The sequence below is a fragment of the Haemorhous mexicanus genome, chromosome Z (assembly GCF_027477595.1).
Source record: "Haemorhous mexicanus isolate bHaeMex1 chromosome Z, bHaeMex1.pri, whole genome shotgun sequence".
Classification (NCBI taxonomy): domain Eukaryota; kingdom Metazoa; phylum Chordata; class Aves; order Passeriformes; family Fringillidae; genus Haemorhous; species Haemorhous mexicanus.
In genome coordinates this window covers 19,418,520-19,432,221 of record NC_082381.1, presented here as the reverse complement: position 1 = coordinate 19,432,221, position 13,702 = coordinate 19,418,520, and the positions used below count along the sequence as shown (strand labels likewise).

The 13,702-nt window shown below is 35.0% G+C and overlaps 1 protein-coding gene across 1 annotated transcript in view; it reads right to left on the bottom strand.

The window, feature by feature from the left end:
- The window catches only part of MAN2A1 (mannosidase alpha class 2A member 1), a 106,810-nt gene that overhangs the window by 30,520 nt on the left and 62,588 nt on the right, over nucleotides 1-13,702 (bottom strand). The window contains exons 13-15 of the mRNA XM_059836776.1: nucleotides 7,666-7,831; nucleotides 5,555-5,785; nucleotides 5,347-5,469 (exon numbers count right to left, since the gene is read on the bottom strand). Of these exons, the coding sequence (XP_059692759.1) occupies nucleotides 5,347-5,469; nucleotides 5,555-5,785; nucleotides 7,666-7,831 (520 nt within the window). The remainder of the gene's footprint in view (nucleotides 1-5,346; nucleotides 5,470-5,554; nucleotides 5,786-7,665; nucleotides 7,832-13,702) is intronic.

The window sequence follows — 13,702 nt, the reverse complement described above, 5'->3', positions numbered from 1 at the left end:
TTCCTACTGAAAATCTTATCCAGGTAATCAATAAAAAACCTCAAAATAGTGTTTTAGACTTCTTGATAGTCTGCATGAAAAAATTATGGTATACTTCCATAGGATCTCATCTTGTCAATCAGACAGATGTTATCTGTTATGCAAAATCCATTTACTAGGTGAGAAATACAGAAGGAATAGGGCATTCAAGGGGCATATTAAACAGATGAGCTAATACACTGAGATAAAAGAAATTTGAAGACCAGATCTTAGGTTAGAACCTCTTATTTCCATGAAAAGCTGACAACATCCGTAACTGTAGACTGAATTCTCCCCTTCTGGCAGAAGAGACTGATATTTGCTTTTCTATCACATACAGGCAGACAAGACAAACTAATTTAATTGGTGACTACCTGGCTTCTTAAAATTAAAAATCCCAGAGAGGAGAATCTGGATGACCAAACAAATGGTGGAGTAATCAAACCCTTCAAAATCCTCCCTGCAGGGCAGCACGACATGAAGATATTTAAGCTAGCAAAGACAGACTGAAACAACACCTAAAGGAACTCTCAGAAAAGGAACTGAGAAACCAGAGGTCATAAGGACAAGCCAGTGACCTGTGACCTAGGAGAATGTCACTTACACAGACAGCAGACTGCCAGATATATTCTGCTGCCAAAGTAACACAGATCTTATGGTCTTGTGTAGTTTGTAAGCGTATTTCTTGCTCCGTTCTCACTGGAGCTAGCCAGCAAAATGGAGAGATGATGGGTGAATGACAGTAATATAAAAAGCTGTGCACTTACTAAAAAAAAAATAAAAATTACCTGAATCAAAAATTAAAAACAACTAAACCCAAACATTTGGAGGATCTCTTTTCCATTGAGTTTTTTAGTACAAAACTCGAGCGTGATATTGTCAACAGCTATCAAAATACACAGAAGACTGAAATGAGATGGATATATCAGCTGGCAGGTTCTGGGATATTGCCACAAATACTAAATTCACACACCCAAGGCTCCAGGCTGCACATGTAGCCAAATTAGCTCCTCTTCTGAAGATAAATGCAACTTATTATAGACTGGTCTGAACTAAACAGAAAGATGGGCTGATCGAAAAGGAGCAGTTATTTTGCAGAAAATGCCTGAAACTAAGCATTTCTAAAAAATAATAGTTCTTAATTTTGCTAGGACATGCATTGAGTTTGCAAGCCTCCAATTCAGGCATAATGCTAGAAAAGGCACAAAAGAGGAAGGTATCTTACAAAGGCAGATGCTATCACATAGTTTTGGGGATCAGACAAGTTTTTTTTGATAGAGTGGCAATATGATGTCTACTCATGTTCTCAAGAATGACTGACGTTCCCTGATTATTGGGCAAGCAGGGAAAATGAAGTAAAGATATGGCAGTGATAGAACAGGGGAGCCTACAAATTGATATTTAGTACTTAGAAAATCCTAGACCTTGATCTGTTGCTAGTTACCAGGGGAAATACCAGGAGTTCAGAACATATAAAGAGATAATTGCCCAGGTTTGCCTCACCAACAACATTTCAATCAACCAGGCTTTTGCTTTTAAGCAGGAAAACATCTTTATGCATTGAATATGCAATTATTCTAGTATCATTGTAAAGATCCTTGGTGAGATGCACAGGTCTGTGAAAGGATCCTGGTCCTGGATCTGAAATACAAAGGTACTTTTGATGTAAAAGTCTCAGGCAATGTGGAAAGAACAAACAATGATAGATATTTGCAAAACTGATTTGACAAAGTCCTTGCCTCAATTCAGTGTTAACTCTGCTTTGTAAATAAACATGGACTAAAGGACCTTCCAGCATGAAGTAATCTGTGATTACTCACACCTTGAATTGGAATAAAAATATGTGGCTTTCATATGCAATTGCTAGTCTGAAGACTCCACTTTTTAAAGAGTTAAAATAAATTGCTGCTGTAATATCTGTTCTCCTCAGCTCCAGTGGAATGAATTCCATTGTACAAGATCCAGCAGCCTAGTGAGGTAGCTTCTGACAAGCCTGGAAATCAGTATTTTTCAGAAACAGGACAACAGAACTATGGGTCAAAGGGTTCAGAAATCATCTTTCTGTGCTTGTATTCAAGAGAAATAAGAATCTTTTTTTTAGAAAGATTGTGGGGCAGGGGGCCTGGGGAGAAGTTAGGCAGGAATTTTAAGGGAGAATACTGGAACAAAATAATACCTCATGGATCCCTATGGTATATTAAAATACTTAACATCAAAACAGGTGCCAAAGGGTGGAAATAACTGGAGATACACCTTCACCAAAATATTTACTGGCTTGTATAGAAAATGGCATGGTATATTGCAGCCTGGAGGCACAAAGCATGGGCAATTAACTTTTCCCCTTGTAGACAGGTAAAGCACCCCTAACCATTTTAGGGGCCAGGAAACTTCTGGTAGTGCAGCACACTGTTGGTCTGGGTGCCAAAAAACCTATGCCCAAGGGAAAGTTTTCAACCACAAGTGAAATGCTCTGGATTGGTCTAGAATTGAAAAAAAGAAAAATCACAAGACAAAGGCTGCAGGAAAAGTTGTTTCTCAGCAGCAGATTGCCCCTTATTTGGCAGGGTTTGAGGTTAGACTGAGATAATATCATGTATTTCAGCTCTAGCACTAGAGATCCTGCGAGGGGATAAAAAAAAAAATCTGTTTTCTTATATATTCTGTTAGTACATAAGTACCTATGGGAACTAGTACATACACAGAATCACAGAACCAGCTGCCTGAGGGAGAATCAAAATTTCCTAGTCTGGGTATACTAAAAACCATCACTTTGATACTGAAAAAAAAAAAATTTGTAAAACAAAAAAATCAACTACTCACATTGATCTCACAAACATTTAGGTTCTGATGCTTTGGAAAAAACTGCTTTGCTCTATTCCCTATTGATGCCAAGCAGGGCTACTAAGAAGTCATCACATATTGACTTGTCTTGAATGTACAGTAGAAAATACAGACATTTAGCTGTTTCAAAGTTTATTGAATACTGTGAGTTTTTTCCCCGCAGCTCTACAAAAAAACAAGTTTAATATTCTTCACAAAGTCACAGGAGTTGAAAAACATGTTTTGTCTTCATGAACAGGACATTTTATTTGTATTTATTGTGAGGCCCAAGGAAATCCCTTCCTTGGGGACTTCCTTGTAAACTTCATCAACACCATCAGTCAGCCAAACACTTCACTGACATTTAAAAAAATTAAGATGCCGCCTTTTTTCCTGGTGCCTTGCTTTCTGTTTTGATTTGAAAGGAAAAACAAAAGCATGGTGGGGGATTGTCCTATCTCTCTAGACCTGCAGGATGGAGCCCCCTCTCTGTGCCCTTGTTCTGGACTTTGCACTGTTGTAGTTCAGCACTATGGCTAGACAAATCATTAAAACAGACAAAGCCAAATAATTTCTGAGTATTGCAGAATTGAAAATAAAGTAACCAAAAGACTTATCAGATGCAAAATTAATCAGTTAACAAGGCAAAGAAAGCATAAAACTCTACTCATACCAAAGGAAAATAGCCCAACATAAAAAGCAATTATTCTTTGCAAATTTTGCTGTAAAACATAGGGTAAAGGAGGTAAGAAAAAAATCAAAACAAGAAAACACGGTACCAAAAATCAAGAAAACTGCCTGCCATTTATCCTATTGCCAATTCACACATGGACTTAGAAAGTTAGTCTATCCACATTACACTAAGAACCCTGAACAGATGGCATTTCTTAAAGACAGAAAGCATTAGCTCAAGCTGGTTTAGAAACTACTATAGAATTACTCTGTTATTCCCAGTGGGACAATTTAATTAATGTTATTAAAATGCAAGCCAAAAGAGCCTTATGGTGAAGCAAAATATTAATGAAGCAGAATTTTCAGAAGTATAACAATTTCATTTTTATTGCATAAAATGTTACAAAAGTTGAACAGCACCCTTTTAATGTTAACTTAAAATGTAGTTTAATTTAATTTTTCTTTTCTAATTGTGCTTGCAGACATGTGACAGACTTTTTTCTGTTTAAACCATACCATTTTGCTACCTCAATTTGTCCAAATTATTTTCATAAAGCAAATTACTTAACTGTATAGTTAAAATTATTTAACTGGTAGATTTAGTGATTATTTTTAAAAGCAAAAGATGAATTAGAATATAAAATGAAATTAGTTAAAGTGTGACCACGAAGCTAGTGAAAGGTAAAAACCCTAAGTGATATTGCTCAAGTATTCACAGATAAAAACACAATAAAATGAAGAAATATGAAATGGCATATAAAATGAAGGACAAGGAAACTCTGATTAACATATCTGAATTAAATTATTATGGGACTAAATACACTAAATAGTTCAAACCTGTCAAATCACAGACCTCAAAAGGTGTGCTTCTAGGAAAGACTGCTAAAAGAAAAGGAAACCTTTCTATTTCCTTCCAGACTGATTTACACAGATAAAAGGGAGAAACAGGAAGAGAAAAAAAGAAGACAGAAAGAAAGCCAAACACCTTTCCCTCCTGCCAAAAAGCAGAATGATTACTCATCTATATTTCCTAAAATGGTAAGCATCGAGCTCATCGTTTGTCTTATGTATGCAACTTGAGTTTACACAAGAGAAACTCAGAAGAAATATGCTGCCAACTAGCTAGCTTCATAAATGTTCTTTTTTTTATCTTTTGCTTTCTGAAATATCACCCTTTCAGTTCCAAAAGGCAAGTAGTAGACTCCATATGGTAATGAAGTCACTGTAAGAACACTGCCATTTCCCAATTTCCAATTTCAAAACTAATAGGAGTATGCTGTTGCTCTCCAATAATTACACAGCTAAAAATACAGATAACCCTGGAGAACTAAATCAGAACAGTTCCTTACTACTCTGTCTTTATACTCACCAGTTTGGGAGTCAGTTTCTTAATTAAGTACACCAATATCTGCTGAAAAAGTACCTCGGAACCAGAAGCAACACAATCACAATTAAAAAGAAAAATAAAAATCAAGAAAAGTGAAGATGTAGAAATGAATCAAAACACATTTTCATCATAGAGAGTAAAAATTAACTTATTTCATCAATAATGAACAGTCATATCTCACTGGATTTCTGGCAAGAATTGCTTCTTAATTTTTTGGGGGAATCATAAATTTTCTCTAGATTTTCACATTTTGAAATTTCAATTGCATTTTTACTCCTGTGTAGGGTTAGGAAGTATGAACTTCTGCCAATCATTTCAATAGCCCATGTCATTATGCCTAGCCACACAGCTTTTATTTCAGTTCTGGGAACAACTAGCTCTTCCAATCTGTATTTGCCAAATGCTTTAAGGTACCTCAAGATTAGAATTTCTTTGGAAACAAAGTTTACCTTGGCATCTCCATCTGGTAAGAAGAGATAAGCTCCACTCTTATCTCGGTTACTGGTAGTTCCATACCAAGCAAACTCCACCTTCATTTGATGATTTTTATCATCTTCCTTGGTGTTTATTTTCTAAAAGGACAGAGATTCATATTAGGTTTCCATAAAGCAGCACAAAAAAGTAAAATATAGTGTTTTGAAATAAAATATAAGTTACCTCCAGTAATCCAGACATTCCAGAAAGCCATAGTTTCATGTATGCATTTTCTAAGATTATATTATCCACAGAATGCTCCATCTCTTTTATCTTGAAAACCTTATCTGGCTTCTCCTGTCTGCTATTCCTTACATATATGTTATAGTCAGCTAAAACTGCTTCTGAACTCTCATCCTCCAGAAGCTGGTAAACTCCAATCCCAAGAGGTAGCAGATGTGCCACAAAAGACATCTGTTGGGAGCAAATAAGTAGCCATTAATAAAAATAGCAGAATATCAACTTTTTATACTGAATTTATGTTCCGAGCAAATACTTTTGCTTGAATAATTTTAGGATGGATGAGTTTTCCCATAGTCTATAAATAAATATGAAGGATTAACAAACAGAAATATCTGCATGACTAATTTGCTTAGCATCAAGATTACCATTATATCAATGCAGTAACAATTTTGAATCTTGTTAAGAATGTTAGTTGTGATATGCAGTACTGAGTATATTTGCCTTTCATTGAAGATGCATGTGTACTGGATCCAGTGCATACAGACTCTACTTATCATTTGATTTTGAAATTTAAATTTAAAAATGCATGAATTTAAATAACTAAGTATAAAGCAAGTGTCTAATTTTCAGTCTCTTTTTTTAGGAGATATTATCTGTATAGAAGAGTATACAAGGTACATCTCCAACGCAATTTGTTTAGAATTTGAAGTCCAGACAAGTAATTTCACTTCCTGTTCTTCAAGCAATAAAAGTACTAATTATTGTGCTGGTTTTGGCTAGGATAAACTTAAATTTCTTCATAGCAGCACTTTTGGTGCTTGGTTTCAGTATTAACCACTTTGATAACACAGAGATAAATAACTCCACTGCAGCAGAGTAGGGCTTACACAGCATCAGGACCCTTTGCTGCTCCACCAGGGAGGAGGCTGGAGATGCACATGGAGTTGGGAGGGGACAAAGCCAGGATAGCTGACCCCAGCTGACCAGAGGGATATTCCAGACCATGTGACATGATGCTCAGCAAAAAAACAGTGAAGAACACAGAACAGAGAAGAAAAAGAAAGGGGGGATGTTTGGAGAGATGGTGTTCTTCTTCCCAAGTCACTGTTCCATGCGATGGAGCCCTGCTCTGCTGGGGATGGCTGACCACCTCCCCAACCTTGGGACACAGTGAATGAATTCCTTGTTTTGCTTTGCTTGTGCACACAGCTTCAGATTTACACACGAGCTTTCTCACCACTACCCATCCAATTTTTTCCTCCACCCCACTGGGTCAGTGAGCGAGCAAGTGTGTGGGGTTGAGCTGCTTAGCAAGGTTTGCCCACAATAATTATCCCTTTGGAACACAACTGAGAGACATTTATTGAATTACCTTCACAGAAATATTATTCTGAACCAAGTTCCTATGTCAAAAGGAATCAAAACATAAGCCTGAAAGCAATACAGTGTTACTATTGCAGTCATATATCATTACAGTTCCATTAAAAATTTAATGAAATAAATTTCTGATGTGCGATGTGATTGTTGAGGACAATCTTCTATAATGATGTACAACTCAGAAATTCTTAGAAGTTTTGCTTCAAACAAAAAACAGGAGGTGGGCTTGAAGATATCTGCCCAGCTTAAGTATTTGGAAGGGAAGAGGACATCCAAATGTAAATGCTTAAGCCATTTCATGTACAAGACTTTCCAGCTGGAGTGCTTGAGAACATACAGATGTGTGTGACTGGGTGTACAGATTGGCACTTGAAGGAAGAAGCAGCTCATTAGAGAAAGTGAGGGAAAAAGACACACATCCAGTGTTTTCCAGTCATGCAGCTGAAACTGATCCTTTAAATGTAGTAAATTATATCACAAAAGTTTAACAGCTTATCAGTTTAAGAAACATTAATGCTAAACATATGTAGGTTGTTTTAGGGGGTTTTAATTGTGTTTTGGGTTCTATTTGGTTTGTTTTTTTTTTTTTTTACTTAAAATAACTGAATTAATAGTATTGTCTACAGAGAATAGAATTGCCGATATATGAAGCACACTTTCCATTTTCTTCAGCTCTGAAGCTACAGTACATATCAAAAACCATATTTTAATGCTTTTTACTTAAAGCAGGGTACCTGATAAGCTTCATGTGATACTCTAGTTGCTCCATCCCAAACAGCACTAATCTGGACAGTAACAGGTTTTCCCGAAGGAGACAATAATTTAACTCTGGGTGAATTCACATTGACGGAAACCACTGAAAATCGCTCTTGTTCCGTAGGATTATGTATCAAAAGGTATCTGAAAAAAACATATTTACTAAATTATCTTTTGGCAACCAAGCTTCCTCCTTCAGGTTTAATGTTACTTCACATAAATTTTACATACAGAGGTTTAAAACAATGTTAGAACAACAGGTACATACCACAACAAATAAATATACAAAACATAACCAAGAAACAATGGATATTTAACACCAATTATGTGCAGATCTTCTTTTCTTAATGCTATTATTTGTCCAAGAAATTTTGAAAATTCCTTATAAAAAAACATCTATTTCCCATTATAATTGCAAAAGAATTGCTATTAACAGTTGCAAGCACAACCAAGATACTTAATTTTAAATGTATTTTTCAGGCTGAACTATCAACTTCTCATCCACAATTGCCTCTTTTTAACACAGTTTAGAAAAAAAGAGGGAAGAAACCTGGCTCTACATATATATATATATATATATATATATATATATATATATATTCACTAAAGGAACTAGTTTCTCTCTCCCATAAGGGAAAATACAAAATTATTTAAATCATAATTTAGCCTCATTCACTATGCCAACTGTTTGCATATCTTCTTAATAGGTACATATGGAATAACTATTTTTTTCATAGTCTTCCATTTGAACACAGATTACACTATTAACCAAAAGAGTCAGGCCTGAGCTGAAGACAGACTTTATTAGCCTATATATTTTTTATTATTATTACAGGTTCATGTATTGTAAGGTATAGAAAAACAGAACTATACTAGAACATTTTTGGTTCATGCATCTGTAGGACTGTCATTTTACTTGTCTTTTCATTGACAAGGTCAAAGAATCCAGTATTTTCAGCTGTTCCCTGAAGTTTCCCTCTGTTCATGTCATCCTTTAGAAGAAGTCTTTTACAATAAAAACTGCTCATGCCAAAACTTCTGGTGTCTTCTTAACTATATACAGCAGAACCAATACTCTAGCTTCAACCTCCATAGCACTCCCCACTGTAAAGCAGTTTACCTCTTCATGGGATCCGATTTTTACATCAGTTCCCATGAGATCCATTTCTTACTTATCAAATCACTCCTTCTGTATTTCTTTTAAGTAGATGCTCCTTCTTCTCTGCTGTCTGTTTTCTATGCAGATTCTCCAGGGTTTTGTCCATGGTTTTACTTCTTTTGCTTTCACATCTTAAACCTCAAATTCCATTACCCTCTTCACAGACCAAACCGCTTCACCTAGAATCGTCTCCATCCATCCAATCTACAAATCTCATTCAGAATCCTGACCAGGCCACCATTTCCCCCTTATCTTCTTACTGGCTTCCTTTGTTTGCCTGCATCCAACTTGGCTAGTAAATTTCCCGGCACTTCACTGTTACCCTATTGCCTCACAATCAGCATGAAAGGAAAGGTCAACTCCAACTTCTCATTAGTTGAATAAACAAAACCAGAGCTTTTATTCACTTTTTATACCAAGAACTTTTGGATTACTTGCCATATATCGAATGAGCTTCCCATAAAAAAAATATTTTCCTTTTAACTACTTTAGGTCCTGTTCTGAAGTATTGTTTAAATCATGACATCTAAGTACACCAATGATTTTCAACATGCACTTGTGATCACAACCAAAAATGCTTTTGGATGCTCTCTTTTGTCCTGTTTCATGCTGAAGACTCCTAGATTACCAGACAATATGCAGTTAACAATATTCTGGGTTAGCTTTCAGAGTCTTTAACAACTTGTGCAAGACTTTCTGAGAACCTGCCCTAGACATGGGTAGGGCAATTTACACTTCTGCTTATGTGGAGTTGTCTTCTTTCAGAGAATGATTGTAATTTAAATGTTTTTGTTAATCTCAATACATGTTTTTGTTCATATTTTTGGGTGTTTTTTAAAATGACATTCGTGGAATCAAAAAACCTAGCTAAACCAACCCTGTTCTCAGTCTCAACCCATTACAAGTTAGGAAGAGAATAGAGATTTTATAAAATTTTTCAAGAACTCCTCATGTACTGGGAAAAAAGAGTGTGAAGAACTCTATCAGAAACAACACAGACTGAGAAATGATTGAACACCAAAGCTCAAAATAAATCCTTATTCTCATCCATCAACAGAACACCACATAATTTTTTCTTTATTCCTCTTATACAATTGAATTCCTGAATTCTTATGCCTCCAAGTAAAAGGAGACCTTATGCCTATAATAATTTTTCAGTAATGCTACACACCCTCATTAAATTTAAATTATCTGCCAAGCAAAGAACATATTAGTGTAAAAAATATTTCCAGAAACTTTGTTCACCTTCCCATAGCTACAAACATATTTCACAACTTTAATTACTTGCATGACAAATTTACCTATAACAAAAGGTAAAGGTAAACATAACCTTCAGTCTTATGAACTGTCGTATTATTATTATATTTCATCAGGCTATTTTTTATAAATTGTATTTGGATTTAACAAATTTGTTATTGTATCAAAATATATACATATGTGTTTAGAGTAATAAGATAGAGGAGGCTAGCAATAACAGGGCAGATTTTCAGCATTTAAAATGCAGGAGTTTTGACTAGATACTCATATTTTGTTTTGACATACTATTTCAGGAGGACTTTTGTATAGTAGTTATACAAAGCAAGATATAATTTTTGTGCATATACAAAAGCACTGACGAATATAATTAAATCACATTACTTCTGAAGTACCTACCCTTCAGCTCCTACCATTCAGCTCCTACCCTTAAACAATATCCCACTATAAAAATTGCAGATTTTATTGGAAAAAAAAGAGCTACACCTCACTTAAGCTGTATCTTTGCAAAGACTCGCACATAAAGCTGTGTACAATTGCTTAATGCACTGTGCTTGCATTACAGAGAGAAGCAATCTGATAATATTTAAAGTTTTCTATTCCTTAAGGGAAAAACATGAACATTACTGTCTTTCAAGAAAAGCAAGCAAATATTTTCTTTTCATTATTCAGATCACTGGTCTTTGGCAACAACACCAATAAAACTATTTAAGTTTACATCTTTCATTCAGTTAAAGAGTGAAGGGTTTTAATGGTTATTGGTAAAATTAATATGAAAAGTTTTATCTGAAACATTTTACTTTAGAGGCACCATTATGGCCAAGAGCCAGCCATAATTTATTTTGTTTATTTGGGAAATCTAAGAATGCTAAAACTATGTTAAAATAAACTGCATTGGTACAAAAACTATGACTAAACCACTCGCACGGGGACCCCGTACTTGACCTCTGCACTGGGAGCAGGAGTTAACTGCTCCCAGCCCATTCAAAAAAGTGAAGTTATTGTAGATTTGAGCTCTTAATCCTAAATTAGAGGCATAACATATATTTGAAATTTAAGAAAAGCAAATCCTGACACCTTTTCAGACACTTTTGGAAAGATATACCTTGAATTCTTTTACCCCATACTTTTTTGGGTCTCTGACACAGGTATCTTTTAGTCATACAAGCATGACCACCTTCCCTAGATAATCTACTATTAACAACATTAATAAATTCTATTAAATGTATACATATAAGAATATTTTGACCAGTCTTTCCTGCAGTACAAGATTTAACTCATTGTGGAACATTTTCAGCAAGAGCTGGAATGCACCCATCCCCTCCCACCCCACCACTTCTTATTTCAAATACTTTCATTTTTAAATTAAGAAGATATATAATCTGCTGTAGCTATATTTACAGACAAAAATATGAATAAAGATGATTTATTTAGATCTCTAACAACTCTAATCTTTGCCTCCTAAAATAATATTTTTTCTTAAACAGAGGAGCTTCAGTATTTCAAAAGATCACTGTTTTCTGTTTCTCCAATGTGCATAAACATATAGGCATCTGTGTTGATACACACATTTATTGGTAACACCTGCAACACAATTACCATCATCACCACTTCCTTTTGAAGTTCATTCATCCTTCCTTCACAAGGGATGCATTCAACTAAGGTGAGAAAACCACAACTCACTACTAGAAAATGTCAGAGCATCATAAGTGATAAGGGCTTATGCAAAACCACCTTTCAAGACACTTAGGATTTACAGTTCAAGACCACATTGTTCACTGTTCAGCAGAGTAACTTTATTCAAATACATCTGGAGAACCAAATCCTTGAGGACCTCTAGCTCAGACTGACCAATTTTACTAAAATTTCCACAGCAAAACCTCTGAGATGGATTGAAGCATTTCCCATTATAAATGGTTTCATCAGAGTCAGTTCTTTGGACCCATATGCACAATTTTGATGCAAAGTTACATGAACAAAACCTTCAAAGCTTATTTGTTTCTTTCACTCTTCTCCTATAAAGGCCAAGGTAAAAACCACCTAAGTGGAGAAAAAAAAATGCAACAAGTACACCCAAAACTGAGAAAAGACACAAGCCATGAAGCTAAATTATATCAGGGTCTTCCAGTGAAGAACAAAAGAGAACAGATGCATGTGAGTTCTGAAAGGAGCAAGACAGGAGTAATGAAAACAGATTTAAATGATTTACACTATAGAGAAAAGGAATTTAAGTAACTACATATGTTAATAGTCACCAGAGAGGCTGGTGGGTTAGAAATCACAATTCAGCTAGAAACATATCCTGAGTTCTTGACTCTTGATGGACTTTTATAAACTAGAACTTTAAAATTGTAAACAAAAGTGAAATTCTCTAAAAAAAAAAAAAAATCATCTCACTGTGTAATAGAATGAAAACTGTCTCACATCTTAAGATGGCAAGAAAAAATTGCTTTGAAAGACAGGAGGAGAGTCAGTAAGCAGTAATGTTTAATTACTGAACACTGATGTATATGAGGTAGAAACAAACTAGGGTTTAATATTTAAACTGCATAAAGCACTGTTTGCCATGGTAACTTCCAAAAACACCATTAAAAAAATCAAAACTTTTGATGTATGGCAGAATTTCAAAAATAAACTCCAAAATTCCAAGAAAACAAGAATCCTAAGAAACTGTCATGAATTGCCATTACACAGAAGCATGTCTTTGGGGATGGAGGTACACAGAAGGAAAATAATCAAGATCATCTAATTTAACCAGTCATTTATCTGTTCATTGTGCACATATGTACAACCTCCCCTGAAGAAAAAACTACAGTGATTCTTGCATTGAAACCCAAGAAAACACCAAGATAATTATTTTCCTCTTTTTTTAAAAATACATAATAAAATCATAAGTAAGTTGAGCACAAAAATAACTCCCCTGTTATTTATAAAGCTCTCTCCTTGCTGTAGGGGGCCATGGGGAAAACATACAATAAAACCTAATATTAACCATTCCCTTTTCTTAAGAAGGAAAATTCTACTGAATACTTAGACTGGTAGGTAAAAAAATAAAAGTTATGTCAAGTTACTTAGCTCTTTTCAAAACTCTAATGGTCCCTCATGTAAAGGTCAAGACCTTCTCAGTCAAGAGCATGAATAACATGACATTTTAAGTACAGGTCTCCTCATCCATTTTGTATGCTTTTCTGCTAGGAATTACTAAAGATAACCTATAAAATATAATTATAGAGCCTATAAAATAATTGTTCTGGAAATAAATGCCATATATACAATCTTCAGGATATTACCTGTTTATAGTGCTCCTCTGGTTATACAAAAATTGGACATTTTCCAATATCTCAATTCATGTTCTGTTCTTAATATTCCTTTAGGAACAAAACTCACCAAAAGCCAACTGAGCAGGCACATGATTGTGACACTCTCCTTGGAAGCAGATTAATGCTTTTTTTCGTACAGCTCTTCTATCAGTTACTAAATTTGTCTTGCTGTGTGCTTCACAGCATTTTAAGACATTTTTCAGGTCTATTCAAAATTCATTTTGAAAGTAATTTAGGCAACAGAGAAAGTTTTGGACAAAGTTACTCAAACTCTCATGCATG